At 38.1% G+C, this 15,417-nt stretch overlaps 1 protein-coding gene across 12 annotated transcripts in view; it reads right to left on the bottom strand.

The window, feature by feature from the left end:
- The window catches only part of Hr3 (nuclear hormone receptor 3 ROR-beta), a 212,373-nt gene that overhangs the window by 11,237 nt on the left and 185,719 nt on the right, over positions 1-15,417 (bottom strand). For 10 of the 12 annotated variants that reach the window (XR_013039409.1, XR_013039408.1, XM_076535826.1 and 7 more), the window contains 5 exons: positions 11,905-12,070; positions 9,159-9,385; positions 4,874-5,281; positions 3,098-3,370; positions 728-952 (listed from right to left, as the gene is read on the bottom strand). Coding sequence is in view for 10 of the 12 variants with exons in the window: in XM_076535826.1 (XP_076391941.1) it covers positions 728-952; positions 3,098-3,370; positions 4,874-5,281; positions 9,159-9,385; positions 11,905-12,070 (1,299 nt within the window). In the remaining 2 variants the exon portion in view is untranslated. The remainder of the gene's footprint in view (positions 1-727; positions 953-3,097; positions 3,371-4,873; positions 5,282-9,158; positions 9,386-11,904; positions 12,071-15,417) is intronic. The other 2 variants (XM_076535819.1, XM_076535827.1) reach the window with 2 other exon arrangements.

Below are 15,417 nucleotides of genomic sequence, written 5' to 3'. Positions count from 1 at the left end.
CTTGCTGAGAATATCCTATTCTAGAAAATTTATTTCTAACTGTAAATTATAGGAATGTGGTTTGTTGATAGTAGTCTACAACATAGGGTGCTTCATGGTCTTCCTCGATTATGAACGAAGACAGTGATAGTGTATTTTGACACCTGATATATGCATTGCCATTTATAAGGTTATAAGGTTGTAATAAGGTTATATAAGGTTAGATCAGGCTGTTATAAGGTTAGATCGCCTTGATGACTTTAACAAATATTCTAATTTAGCAAATTAATTTTTGTAAGTTACAAAAGGGTACGTTGTGTTGATAGAAGTCTAAGACAGGCTTCGTGGTTTCTTCATTCACTTTGGATCGTGAATGAAGAAACGATGAATGAGTCCTGAGATTGCGTCTAAAGTGACGTCTGGTTGGTTGCTTTATCTATCTGCTATCGTTGGTAAATTCTTAACAACTTGGAGTTCAAAAAGTATATTTTTGGAAATTTATATCTAATCAAAGTTATCTGTGATTCAAATTTATCTTTGTCAAAATGTTCAGTCAGTACAGAGAAGTCCATATAACAGATCCACAGTTATTTTTGAGCGATCAGAGGTAATTCTCTAGTAGTAAGTGATGTGTTTGAGAAGTTGTCGGCTGAGTATTTGTTTTCGAGTTGCACTTCTATTATATGATATTGTCTTGAAAATTTAAGGTCCAAAAGAAGATTTGATTAATAAATGTGAGGAAACTAACCAGGACTGAGAAGAACCGCTGCGCTGTAAAGAGCCAGCTCTGTTTCCGTAAGCTTCAATTCGGCAATACTCCTGGCCAGCTCGAACACGCAAGAAACGAGCTTCATTTCCGCCGTGTCCGTCGTGTAAAACGCATCCTGTGGCAACATGGTCTCACCGTAGAGGACACAATTTTGCTGGAGATCGAGGTACCTGCTCATACGTAGCACAGCCAACTCGAAGGAACCTAAAAGCATCGTAAAAAATATTAGTAGTTTCGACTTTCATATACCCTGAGTATGGAGACAAATGTTGTATAAAAAGCTTTCATTAAATTTGACACAAATGAGGCTTGCGCGTTTCATTAAGTCAAGATTTTTTCTAACACTTCATTCACATTTCTCCTATGTTTTATAAACTCGAAATTTAAATGAAGTTATTCTCAAAATAAAATTAATATAATACGGTAAACAAAAATATTGTACATGACAATAGAAATAAAATGAGAAAATTTAGATGAAACGTTACGTATTCAAGCTAGTAAAAGAAAGTTAATATTCAATAAATTTTTAATCCACGAGTGTGTAATATCAATTGCATTTGGAATAATATTAATTTCTTTCTAGTCTTCGAATTGAAACTTAGTTTCTTGTAAATGTACAATGATATGATACTTCTCATTGTAATTTTGACAGCCACAAAAGTGGCTGAAATGTCTATCAAGAGTGTTGAATGGTTGCGTACAAGTAATTAAAGCTTTATCTGTCCGCATGTCACAGTTTGTTTTTTCCTCCGTGATAAGACATGCGATTGTGCGAGTATTTATTTAGCTCCGGCAATGTTTACACCAGCCTCGTAAACGGGTAACTAAAATTTACTTTTGCATAATTCCTGTTTACGAAACTGCGCCATTATCACCGACATTCCGCCAACTTTTACGAATCTATATTCCTGTGTTCCGCTGATAGTGGTCAACGCGTTACAGCGGTTGATTCACCTTCTATTAAATCTACCATTTCGTGTAAAGACAAAACACGAGGAGACAAAAGTGCATACATTGTAAGAGTAGAATAATTATATTTCATTATTTATATTACTAATGAATTTAGTATTAAAATTCATTGTTAAATTCATTGAAATGGATATTTATACATTCTTAGATTTTTATATTTTTAGATCTCAACATTTCTAGATACCAATATTTCTAGATTTCTACATTGATGAATCTCTAGGTTCCTAGATCCTTACGTCTCTAGGTCTCTACGTCCCTAGATCCCTTCATTCCTAGATCCCTTCATCCCTAGATCTCTGCGTCCCTAGATCCCTTCATCCCTAGATCTCTGCGTCCCTAGATCCCTTCATCCCTAGATCTCTGCGTCCCTAGATCCCTTCATCCCTAGATCCTTTCATCCCTAGATCCCTTCATCCCTAGATCCCTTCATCCCTAGATCCCTTCATCCCTAGATCCCTTCATCCCTAGATCCCTTCATCCCTAGATCCCTTCATCCCTAGATCCCTTCATCCCTAGATCCCTTCATCCCTAGATCCCTTCATCCCTAGATCCCTTCATCCCTAGATCCCTTCATCCCTAGATCCCTTCATCCCTAGATCCCTTCATCCCTAGATCCCTTCATCCCTAGATCCCTTCATCCCTAGATCCCTTCATCCCTAGATCCCTTCATCCCTAGATCCCTTCATCCCTAGATCCCTTCATCCCTAGATCCCTTCATCCCTAGATCCCTTCATCCCTAGATCCCTTCATCCCTAGATCCCTTCATCCCTAGATCCCTTCATCCCTAGATCCCTTCATCCCTAGATCCCTTCATCCCTAGATCCCTTCATCCCTAGATCCCTTCATCCCTAGATCCCTTCATCCCTAGATCCCTTCATCCCTAGATCCCTTCATCCCTAGATCACTACGTCTCCAGATAGCGATGTTCCATGATTTCTACTTTTATAGATTCCTATATCTCCCTAGATCCCCACATCCCTAGATACCTACGTCCTTAAATCTCTACGTCCCTAGATCCTTACATCCCTAGATCTCTATGTTGATAGATCCTTAAGTCCTTACATCCCTACGTTGCTATAAGTATATCCTTACTTCCTCAGATAGCAATCTAATGGAAATCTACTGTAATTATCTATTTTTCAAAATAAAACACCTGATACATAAGCCTTCTTACATCTCCTATAACATCATAATTTTCCATTCAACACTCCATATACATATAGAATCAAAAGTGCTTCAGAATAAAGAAACTCTAAACTGTCTACCAGCAGCGAATGTGTTAAAATGTCTTGCAAAGTGTCCCCATGTGGGGATGCAATGACTAAAAGATACGATCGCAAAGGATTAAAGTACGATCGATTGTCAGATAGTGACACTTACCAGCCTTTAATAGAACAATTTGATCGTCCTGCGAGAGCTTCATGAATCCAGGAACCATCTTGGCGAACTCAATGATCTGCTGGATAACGGTGGTTAGTTTTTGGGCACATTCGAGCCACAGTTGCTCGTGCGCCATATTCTTGTAGTAGATCAATCTGGAGAGGTCGTGCGGCTTCCGGAAGGACTCCTGGATCTGTTCCGTCGACAGCAGACACGTTCTTGCGTGTGCATCCGCTATCGTTTTCGAGAGCAACTCGCTGATCTGTGCCGGATCTACGAAAATCCATCAGGATGTTCGGGTTGAAATTTTATTCTTCCACGATTGTCATCGACGACACGTTTTATAGAAAAATAAAAGAAAACACAATCACTATTTTCTAATTTACAATGTGGCTACACACACGTGTCATTAACAACGAACGCAGAAACTGACAATGAACACAGAGACTGACAGATTTTTAGCACATATAACACGTATGACAAATACAGAACGTCAAAGAGAAAAACTGCAGTTAGCAATTACTGTTTCTTTCTTGTAAATACGTAACGATTCGTAAGAGGAGAACACGTTTTCCAGGTTAAGTTTACGCGGGCCAATGTGGACCGTCGAGGCCGTTGATCGTAGTTCGTCGCAAATTTCAATAATTACCGTAGTTTCAAACTACATTATCGCTATAGTTACCGGAGCCATTCGACTTCGCCGCTCAAGGCGGGGAACTTTAAACGACCCTTTGCTTCAACGCCGGGAATCAGCATCCAGAAATTCAGGCCCTTTCATTCAATTTCTCTTATAAACTACAGTTAGTCATTCTCGATTACTCTTACCTTTGCTGTCACTAGATATAGGGTTCGAATATCGTAGCTGCGTTAATTTTCATCATTTCTCGTTTTAACGAAAGTTTAGATGAATTTGAGTAAGAAGGTTTATGAGATTCTTGATATTTATTGATTTATAACATTCGTTCGTTTGATTATTGATAAAATTAACTACTTTAATATTGCTCGATTTTAGTGAAAATTCGAGAGTTAAAAGAAAAAATATGCTTGACTTTACGAGTTAATGGTATGGATTTATTTAACAACGAATTTGATGAATAAATTAAGCCAGATTAGTGAAACTGATGAATGAATTAACAGGGACTAATGAATTTGGACGAATGAACGAAAATCAATAAAATTAACACTTTATTAAGATTAATGAAATTAATACCCTTTCAAGAGATCAATGAATAATAGAAATTATCAGTGAACGAACGAATTAAATTATCAATAAACACTGTAATCTTTCCCAAAAATTCCAAATTCCGAAAGCAAAGGTATAAAACTTCGACATATTCTAGAATCTTTTGGTTACGTATCACATATTTTAAAATTCCTTATACAACTCCTTAAAAATCCCGACTATAAAAGAAAACGGTCTCGTTCATTACTTGGAGTAACCACCCGCGCCTAACGACAGATTATCACCGTCCATTAACATCAAACCGCGTTGATAAACGCTAACGAACGGTTCCCCTCGAACGTCACGTCGAGCAAACCATCGCAAACACAAATAATCGAACGTGCACACACGAAAAATCTATCACGCCCTGGTCCACGCCCCTTCGCACTCAACGAGGAGAACGTACTCCCTCGCGTCTGCGGCACACGAACAAGAAACGGCAGCAAGAAAAACAAAAAAGAGACGGAATCGATGAAAAAAATGACTAATAAGAAAAGGAAAATAAAACTGAGCGCGACGCATGCCCATGCAAAGGGACACAAACGTAACCTCACATCTCGCATGGGACATACTGGGCAGACTCGGCACTTCGTCGTCCTCGGATGGATTGCTGACCCTCTGTTGCTGACCGCTCAGAAAGGTCGTCGAGTCGACCATCGTGTACGAGCCGTGGCCCAAGCTGGCGAGTTCGACGGTGGTCTCTTGCTTCACAGCAACGATTCCACCCCCGCTCAGGGAACCGGCACCGCCACCACCACCACCACCGCCGCCTCCACCGGCGGTTGCACCACCGCCGGTGCCAGAACCGCTCCCTCCACCGCCCGATCCACCACCACCACCACCACCACCGGATCCACCACCGCTACCACCGCCACCACCGCCTCCACCGCCTCCACCGCCGTTACTACCACCACCACTACCCCCCGTGCTGCTTCCAGTCGTCGAGGCAGACAGCGACTTCCCTGGATACGCCAAAAGTCAAAGTTCATTCGGTATTTGTTGTCTCGTTTTTTCTTTGGGGTTGCTCTCGTGGGACTTGGGGTGGTCTTTTTTCTGCTGTTCGCGGAACGAGCATTCAGAGGATGTTTGGTCAGGTGAGATAGCGGGTTTGATGGATGATCGAAGGGTGCGACAGTGGTTCTTAACTGGGGTGTTTCGTGAATTTGATGCAATCGATTTAATATGGTCGATATGAGTGAAGGTGATTCGAACGAGATTTTGAAGTTTTTCGATTGTAGCTTACATAGAATGATTGCTTGTTTTGATAACTATTTTCTTTTTTGTGGTTACGTAATCTAGGTATGCTGTTATGCAATTTAGGTATGCTTATATTTTTGGACTTGGTTTTGGACTTTTATGGATAGGCATTTAATTTTGAAAATGGTCGTCTTTGCACATTTATTTATTTGCAATTATGATGCACTACTTTTTACGGTTCTGAGATGAAAAAAATTTTAAATCATGGAGGCATGAAATTCAAGTGTTCCAAAATTCAAAAATTTTTGTTTCAAAGCCATCAATTGTAAAGTCACAAATTTTAATAATTTAATGATATCAAATTTAATAATTCCAAACTCTAAGTTCCAAACCCCAAAATTCTAAAATTCCAAAATCTCCAAGTCCCAGTTCCAAAAATTCGATCTACCAGTATTCCATATTTATTTCTTCCGATCAAAAGTCTTCTACGACATCAAAAAAGTTAAGAACCACTGACATTTTTTACTAGTTTTACTAGTTTTGAAAAATTAAAACACATACAATTGTGTTAGTAAATAAAAGACGCAAAAATGGAAATTAATTCAATAGTTTAGATTTCAATTATTGCAGGATTATCAAGGATGAATACAAATTAGCTGTCACAGTGAAAATTAGCTGTGTATGGTAAGAAACGTTTTAACACGTTTATTACCAAATCAAAACGTCAAATATTATCTACAATTCTAACAAGTCTCATCTATACATTATACCATTTTAATTCTGTTATCTAATATGACGTAATTAGCCTAATTCGGTAATAGTCCACTATAATATTATTCATTTAATTCAATCTATAAGGAATTTCGTAGAGAACGTTCTAATAAAAATTAAGTTAGTTCTACTTATAGATGTCCTACTTTCATTCTTACCTAACGAAAATAATTTTATTTTAAACTGAAATTTATTAACGATAGATTACCAATTAATATCGTCCTGACAAAAGTAAATTCTTTACCAGAATTTCAAACAGAGACCTTGTCAAAAATTACAAATTTTTCACAAAGTCTCGACAATTGAAAATCAAAAGAATCAGCTCCCTAATGCAGTAACAATCGAAAAGTCACGTATTGTACTAACGTACATAATACATCGTGTAACGTCATATTCAGTGTGATAGCGAAGGTGTTAATGAATCACGAGTCACTTCAGATATCTCACGGTGTAACAATTTTTTGCAGCAAAGTAATCAAGCGTGCGTCAATGGAAGTTGCACAGCAACAAACGATTTACACGAAGTCGTTCTCGTTTGTAGAAACGTTTGCTGCAACACCGTCACGGTTCCTGAACGACAATTCAATCGTATCTTTATGACTGTTGCGTTACTTCGAGCTACAATATCAATATTATTCACCAGAAGCCGGCGTGCAGTGAACTGGCAGTGATAAACACGGTAATTGTATCAGCCGCGTGCTACTGAAAGGGACCAGTACTACTTGGCGCTGGTTGTTCATCGATTGACATCTTGTTACCGCTCTTTCGCTAACAATAAACTTCAATGGAACTATAAACTCTCGACTTGGCTGAGATTCAGCTTCGTCTGCCGGTCGAGTAGCTTTGTATCGCGTTCGATCTAGTCACTATTCACTCGTGTAACTTGCATTTTTTTTTTATGGATACGCGTTATTTTGTCACGAGTTTTATACGATTACGTGATGTTGTTATGGGTTTAGATAATCCAGAGAGGGCATAGATATGCAGTTTATATATGATTTGGAAGTTTGGAAGTTTGATGATTTTATGTTTCTGAAATTTTTTATTTTTGAACAACTGAGGATTCCATAGTTTTGAAATGACACTTTGGAGATTTCACTTTTTTAAATACTTAAATTTTTTGAATGTTTAAATTTGTGAATTTAGAAATTTCTAAACTGTTAGATTACTGAATCAAATTTTTAAATCTCTATATTAATCAATTTCTAAATTTTTAAATTCTCAAATCACTAAATTTCCAAATCTTTAAATTTTCAAATCCTTACAATTGCAAATCTCTAAATACCTAAATTACTATATTTCCAAATACCTAAACCCCCAAATCTCTAAATTTCCTAATACCTAAATCCCTAAGTCCCTAAATTTCCAAATTCCTAAACCCCCAAATCTCTAAATTTTCAAATTCCTAATTTTCCATCTCCAAATCTCTAAATACCCAAATTTCTATATTCCCAAATACCTGAACTCCCAAATTTCTAAATTTCCAAATTCCTAAACTTCCAAATCTCTAAATTTCCAAATACCTAATTTCCTAAATCTCTAAATTTCCAAATTCTTACATCTCCAAATCTCTAAATTTCCAAACTTCTATATTTCCAAATACCCAAACTCCCAAATTTCTAAATTTCCAAATCCGCAACTTCCCACATCTCTAAATTCCCAAATTTCTATCTTCCCAAATTTCTAACTTCCCAAATCCCTATATACCCAACCCGACACCTCAAAAATCTCTACATTTCCAAATCTCCAAATTTCCAAATCCCCAAATTTCCAAATCTCCACCAAATTTATTAAACACCCAAAATTTCGTTTCTGATAGTGAAACAATTTTTTTAAAACATCTGTTCAACCTTCATAACCTCAAGCTTCCTAACGCAACGCTTTGTACCAAAAATTGTTACCTCCGCAAGTATCAAGACTAATCTTGTTAATATTTACGAGAAGAGGATTTTATAAATGAATAAAGCAGAGAACTCTCACGGAATAGACAGACTGAAAGCAAGCTCGAAGATATGGGACTGTTAAAACGATGATATAACATCCTAAGAGGGCGGAATATCAAGTGGAACGAATTTATTTCTGCTTCATCTCGAGATATCAACACATCTGTCTCTGAAATCCCACTTTTGATCTCTGAGTAATAGATATGTTGCACATTGCGATTCACTCAAGTGCTTTGTATTATAATCTTGCAGGAAATGTTCTCATATCACTCAATTTCCGATCTCTTGCATGGTATATGTGATGCTTTAGTAGTTACTGTACCATTGGAAGAATATCAATTTCTGTTTATAGACAGATACATTGAAGTTGTAAAATAACATTTTTCTATAAAGAAGGACATTTTATAACTTTAATAATTTAAAATTAACTTTAACAATTTCAAATTGAAGTTGTAAAATAAAATATTTCTATAAAGAAGAAAATTTTATAACTTTAATAATTTGAAGTTGACTTTAACAATTCCAACACACATCTACAAAAAAATATTCAATCTATTCCTAATTTCAAATTGGACTTTTTAACATGAATCATTAATCAACATTTTTTTCTAATATGAATTTTTTCATTAACATGAATTTTTTGTTCCTGAATCTTTCTTCAAAGAGTCAAAATTTATAATCTATTCTTCAGTTCCCCAATAGGGTATCAATTGTACATAACTTCAAAAGCAAGTAATATTAAACTTGGAAAGCATGAATTTTTCGATGAATATTAAACGATGTTACTAAATAATAAAACTTAGTTAGTACGAATTTAGCACACAGTTTAGTTTGACAGAGGTAGAAGGAAGGGAGAAGCAAGCTCGTCGGTAATCCGAAAGAATACGAAGGAAATAGAACGAGATAATGTTAAAAAAAGAGCACTCACCGGTGGTGACCACGCTGGGCAAAACCCCAGTCGCGGTGACAGCGGAGGGCGTATCAGGGGCGACAGTGTCCGCGACCTGCGTTTGCGTCGGTCGTGGGTCGTAGGTCGTCGTGCTGTCGACATAATCGGCGCTAAGCTCGTAGTTTGTCATCGCTTGATGATTGTAATAACCCGACCCACCCGTGCCGGGACCGGGAGAAGCGTATTCACTACCGCCATACGGGTACCTACGTGAACACAGTAAAATATCCATCAGAACACTCCGCATACATATGTGGATATATCGAATGCATCCACATATGAGAGATATCGGAGGATTTTGTTAAAAATTTTATACATTGTAATTTTATATCGGATGTTCCAAAAAATATACTTATGTGTAAACAACTTGTTAAAAAATGTTAATTTAATGAGAGTTGAGGTGATTCTCTATAGTTCAATACTGAATATGTCCACATATGAGAGATATCGGATGATTTGTTAAAAATTGTATACATTACAATTTGCATTATAATTTTATACCGGGTGTTCCAAAAAATATACTTATGCGTAAACAACTTGTTAAAAAATATTAATTTAATGAGAGTTGAGGTGATTCTCTATAGTTCAATACTGAATATGTCCATATATGAGAGATATCGGATGATTTGTTAAAAATTGTATACATTACAATTTGCATTATAATTTTATACCGGGTGTTCCAAAAAATATACTTATGTGAAAACAACTTGTTAAAAAATATTAATTTAATGAGAGTTGAGGTGATTCTCTATAGTTCAATACTGAATATGTCCACATATGAGAGATATCGGATGATTTGTTAAAAATTGTATACATTACAATTTGCATTATAATTTTATACCGGGTGTTCCAAAAAATATACTTATGTGTAAACAACTTGTTAAAAAATATTAATTTAATGAGAGTTAAGGTGATTCTCTATAGTTCAATACTGAGTATACTCAATAACAGTGATGTTCTTAGTACAATCGGTAAAATATCCTCTTTTTGAAACATTCTGTATATAAAAAGATTAATAATTAAATCTAGTCTGATTCTTTACAGTATCTTAAAAGCCCAATGTTGTTGAACTATTTCATTATTAACATGAACCTATATTTTTACAGACCCAGAGGATCTACTATGAAAGTGCGTTAACTACCTAGATAATATTGTTAATCTAGGTAATATATGGAAACTTTTAACTATTGTTGTCGATATTGTTACAGGATTTACGGCAAGAATGTTCATCATTTCGAGCAAGAATCTGTCGATATTTCGATAAGAAGTTCCTATCTATTGTTCAGTTAAATATAGTTATAATAGACGAACGGTATCTGATTTACTTATCTTATCAAAATTTTTCTTTAATTGTAAATCGCGTGAAAACATCAGCCTATAGCATAGCGAGAAACCTTTGTACTACTGTGCCATTACAAACTACACAATATCAATAATTGAAAATAATCGACGCTCCGCGTTAATCTAAAGTATCAAATTGACCGTGATTGCCTGCACCGTTGTTGCCCGTTCGCGAATGCAGCGTTTCGTTCAATTGCGTATGGTTTTGTTGGCGTTTCATTTGTCATCCGGATATCTCACAGTTTAATAAATATATGGACGCTCCTTTGTTATGTGACACAATGCGCTGTTAGCGGTTCAATATTATCAGCCGTGACTAACGTGTGGAGAGAAACTAGATGGGATAAAATGTACATATTTGAAGAGACACACGAGTTTCAATAGGAATTGTTCGATCGCTGTTAATTTCCTTTAAAATTTGCCTCGATAATTATTTGTTTTCAGTGAATTCAAGAAATTGAAATTAATTAAAAAACTGAAAGAATTGTAGTAAACTTCAATTTTTGCGCAACTTTCTTATATCTTGTGAAGAAAAATATGACCTTCGTGCAAGAAAAGAAAAAGTCTAATGTACTTCAGTGTGATAGTTTTATAAGTATTCAGAATCTGGTTATTTTTCTGAACCTTTCAGGAAAATTAATGTGTTATAATATTCTGATATTTCTATATTTTTAAATCGCTAGATTTTTGTATTATTAGATCTCTAAGTATGTCACTTGAGTACAAGTCTACAGATTTCTATATCCTCATTTTTGTATCTCTAGATTTTGACGTCTTTATCTCTCTAGATTTCTAGAGCTCTTAAATTTTAGATCATTAGAGACTTTCGCATTTCTAGATCCCTAGATTGCTATATCTTTTTCAACCACATCTGTATATCCTTGTATCCCTCTATGTCTGGATGTCCCCAGATTCCTTTATCCAGAATCCCATAAATTTTCTGATCTACATATGTAGATCTACATATGTAGATATCTATTCTCTATATATCCCCACATTTTTAGTTCCTTTAAATTTTACATCATTCCATTCTTAGATACCTGCATTTCTAGATCTCTACATCCCTATATCCTCAGATTTCTATATCTCCACATGTCTCTATATCTTTAAATCCTTATATTCCTATATCTTTTGATGTCTAACCCAATCCACACCTATATGTCCTAATATGTACCTAGATTCTTATATGTTCACATTCCTTCATCCACAGATCCCTACACTCCAATCCCTATAACCCTAACCTACCTAATCTAATATCTCCATAATCTACATCTCCATATTCTCTTCCCATATTCACATATCTAAATCTCCCAGATCTCCATATTCCCAAATATGAAATATTTTAATAAGTATTTAAAATAGAAAAATTTTTTGAATTTCTCACCCGCCGTTGTAGGGGTGGTGTTGATCCGAACTGCTTGGGGTCTGATGTTCGAATACACTGCTATCGGGCGCCGTCTCCGAGGCCGCTCTCATTTGTGCCCTGTGGAACCTAACTTCGTCCTCGACCTTCTCCCGCTGCTTCTTCGACATGCGCCCGAATTTAACGGCTGCAAAAAGATCATATCACATGTATCATTATCTCGAAATTCTTATCATTCGCATGTCAATATTAGCTTCACTTCTTCTAATAAACAGTCGTGAAATAAACAACGTGTTTACAGACTACCGATTGGTATCAACGTCAATCAAAAACTTAGTAATTACATGAACATCAAGATATTTCAGTACTAAATTAAGGATGAAAATTTCCTGACAAAGTTTATCAAGTTTCATCAATAATTATCATTTTACGTTCGAACCAGTATCATATGCGAGAGTCAAAGTTTATCAAGTTTCATCAATAATTATCATTTTACGTTCGAACCAGTATCATATGCGAGAGTCAAAGTTTATCAAGTTTCATCAATAATTATCATTTTACGTTCGAACCAGTATCATATGCGAGAGTCAAAGTTTATCAAGTTTCATCAATAATTATAATTTTACGTTCGAGCCAGTATTATGTCTGAGACTCAAACATTTGACTCCCGACTCAATCGTGAATCGGTCTAACTCGCAATTCCCCCGAATCGATCAGTAATCGATAGCTCGCCCTAAGCGACGCGTGCCGAGTCTCGAAATTCGATTCGCCGGTATTTCGATCGTACATCATCCTCAGAATTGATCGGTGTATCCGGGTTAATTGACTCGCTCGGTGGAACTCGAATCGATCCGATCGCGGTTCGGAAGAGCGAGTTTAATGAAGATCGAAGCGCGAGCGCGTGCTCGCTCGCGTCTCGTCTAAAGTGGCTCGACGACACTCCAAAGACACGTTCTGATTCGAAGAAGAACGCGGAAGTTCTTTGCATCTCTCGGACCTCTTCGTCGTTATCGCTGCTCCTCCGATGCACCCACCCATCCAAGTGACGTCACTCTACCGCGAAACACTCGCGAGTGTGCGCGCGCGACCGCACACAATCGCGACACACTACGTCATGCGAGCGTTCAACAACCGCTAGAACCTGAATCGCACACGTCTTCGTTTTTCTTCCGTGTTCTCCAGTTTCTCAAGTTCATTCGCGGGTTTGGACGGGTCTCGTTTTTCAATGAGGTATTGTCAATTGTCTTTCGACGACGATTCGGGGATCGGAATTGGAAATTCATGTGGTAGGCGATAGGTTAGGAGAGTGATAGAAAGGGTCAATAGATAGATTAAGGGTAGATACAGGGTCATAGACCGAAATTGTCAATTTATGGTAATTTGGGATTAGAGATGGAGGGTTTTTGCAGTGCATTTTTGGAACGTGGAATATGTAAGATTTTGTACTAAATTGTAATGAATTGCATTATCACGCGATGTACCACCATGCGATGCACCACCACGCGTTGCAATACCACAGGTTGCACTACCACGTGTCGTACTATTATGCGTTGAATTACTATGCGTTGCAAAACCACAGGTTGCACTACAACGCGTCGTAGTACTGCGCGTTGCATTTACCACGCGTTGTAATACCATGCGCTGCATTTACCACGCGTTGTTATACCATGCGCTGCATTTAGCACGCGTTGTAATACCATGCGTTGCATTTATCACGCTTTACATCTATCATGCATTGCAATACCACGCATTGCAATACCGCGCGTTGCATCTACCACGCGTTGCATTTACCGCGCGTTGCAATACCATGCGTTGCATTTACCAGGCGTTGCAAACCACGCGTTGCAATACCACGCATTGCAATACCACGCATTGCAATACCACGCGTTGCATTTACCACGCGTTGCAATACCACGAGTTGCATATATTACGCGTTGCATCTACGTCGCGTTGCATCTACCACGCGTTGCATCTACCACGCATTGCAATACCACGCGTTGCATCTACAACGCGTCGCATCTACCATGCGTTGTATCTACCACGCATTGCAATACCACGCGTTGCATCTACAACGCGTCGCATCTACCATGCGTTGTATCTACCACGCGTTGTATCTACCACGCATTGCATGTACCACGCGTTACAATAGCACAGGTTGCACTACCACGCGTTGTATTACTATGCGTTGCATCTACGACGTGCCGCATTACATAGAGCTGCATTACCACGCATTGCAGTGCAATGCGTTGCATTTCGATGCATCGTCTTACCATGCGTTGTACTACTACCCGATGCACTACCAGGCGTTGCATTTGCAAGAGTTGCAGTACCACGGGTTGCACCACCACGCGTTGCACTTCGACATATTGCATTACCACGCGTTGTACTACCACGCGTTGCATTGCCAATCATTGTAACTCCACATATTGCACTTTAGCGCGATGCACGGGTTACGTTATCAAGAGTTGCATTGCCGCAAGTATTTGCATGCATTACCTTACCAAGGGTTGCATTATCAGGCGTTGCAATCCTCCACGCTATGATTCTACCCGTTGCATCACATGTTGCATTACTACGCGTTGCATTATCATTGCATTGCCACATATTGAACCACGTATTGTATTAGCACTCGTTGAACTATTGATAATGGTTTATGCGTTGCAGCAGCACACGATGCCTTATCATGCGTTGTATTACATGTTGCATTGCTACGTGTTGCACACGTTTGCACGTAATAAAAATTCAGTTAGTATAGATTATGTGAAACTTTGGATATTCTCATCATTCTTATTCTTTAATCTGCAAGTATGGTTTAATATCAAAGATAATTGAGTGGTAGAATTACTTACATTTCCAAATCCTTGCACCGATCTAATTTAATAAAGGCTATATATGCAGAACCAATACATGTACATGCAGACCCAAATTTCGATATCAATTGAACTACCAAAAAAAGCACAAGACACCCGCAATTTCACACAGCCATAGCGACGGCAATATTTGGGGTGTTAGGTGTCGCGGAAAAGGAGGAGCAAAATAGAAGCGGGAAAGGGGTACAGAAAAGGCGCGACGTCAGCTATCAGCTGAACCGCTATCGGGATCGCGCGCGTACAGCGCGGAGGAAAACGAGAGAGAAGCTCGAACCGGACGAAGAGGTTGGAGCGGAGGGTGATCGACCGAACAGAAGGAACGAGTAACAGAGAGAACAGAGGATCGTAAAGAATGAACAGAGAGACTCGAGAGATGTGGGGAGGGAACGAGAAAGAGATGACAACAGGAAGAGTATGCGCGCGCCACCGGTAGCACACGATGCACTTTCTGCTGAGCGTGTGCGAGCGTGGAGTGCAGGCACGCTGCATCGAGATGACTGCCTGGCTTTCTTATCAACCGACGCAAATACAGTAAAATCTGTCTGTAGACGATCGGGAATCATTCATCCCTTGCCAGTTTTTTCGAACGAACCATTTCCGTATTGCGATTCGGGCGATAAAACAGATTGAACTGGATCGATTTGGTTTTACGGGTCAAAGCGTG

This window comes from Megachile rotundata, chromosome 9 (assembly GCF_050947335.1).
Source record: "Megachile rotundata isolate GNS110a chromosome 9, iyMegRotu1, whole genome shotgun sequence".
Classification (NCBI taxonomy): domain Eukaryota; kingdom Metazoa; phylum Arthropoda; class Insecta; order Hymenoptera; family Megachilidae; genus Megachile; species Megachile rotundata.
The sequence above is the reverse complement of the archived record's forward strand: the minus strand, read 5'-3'. Positions and strand labels throughout refer to the sequence as shown.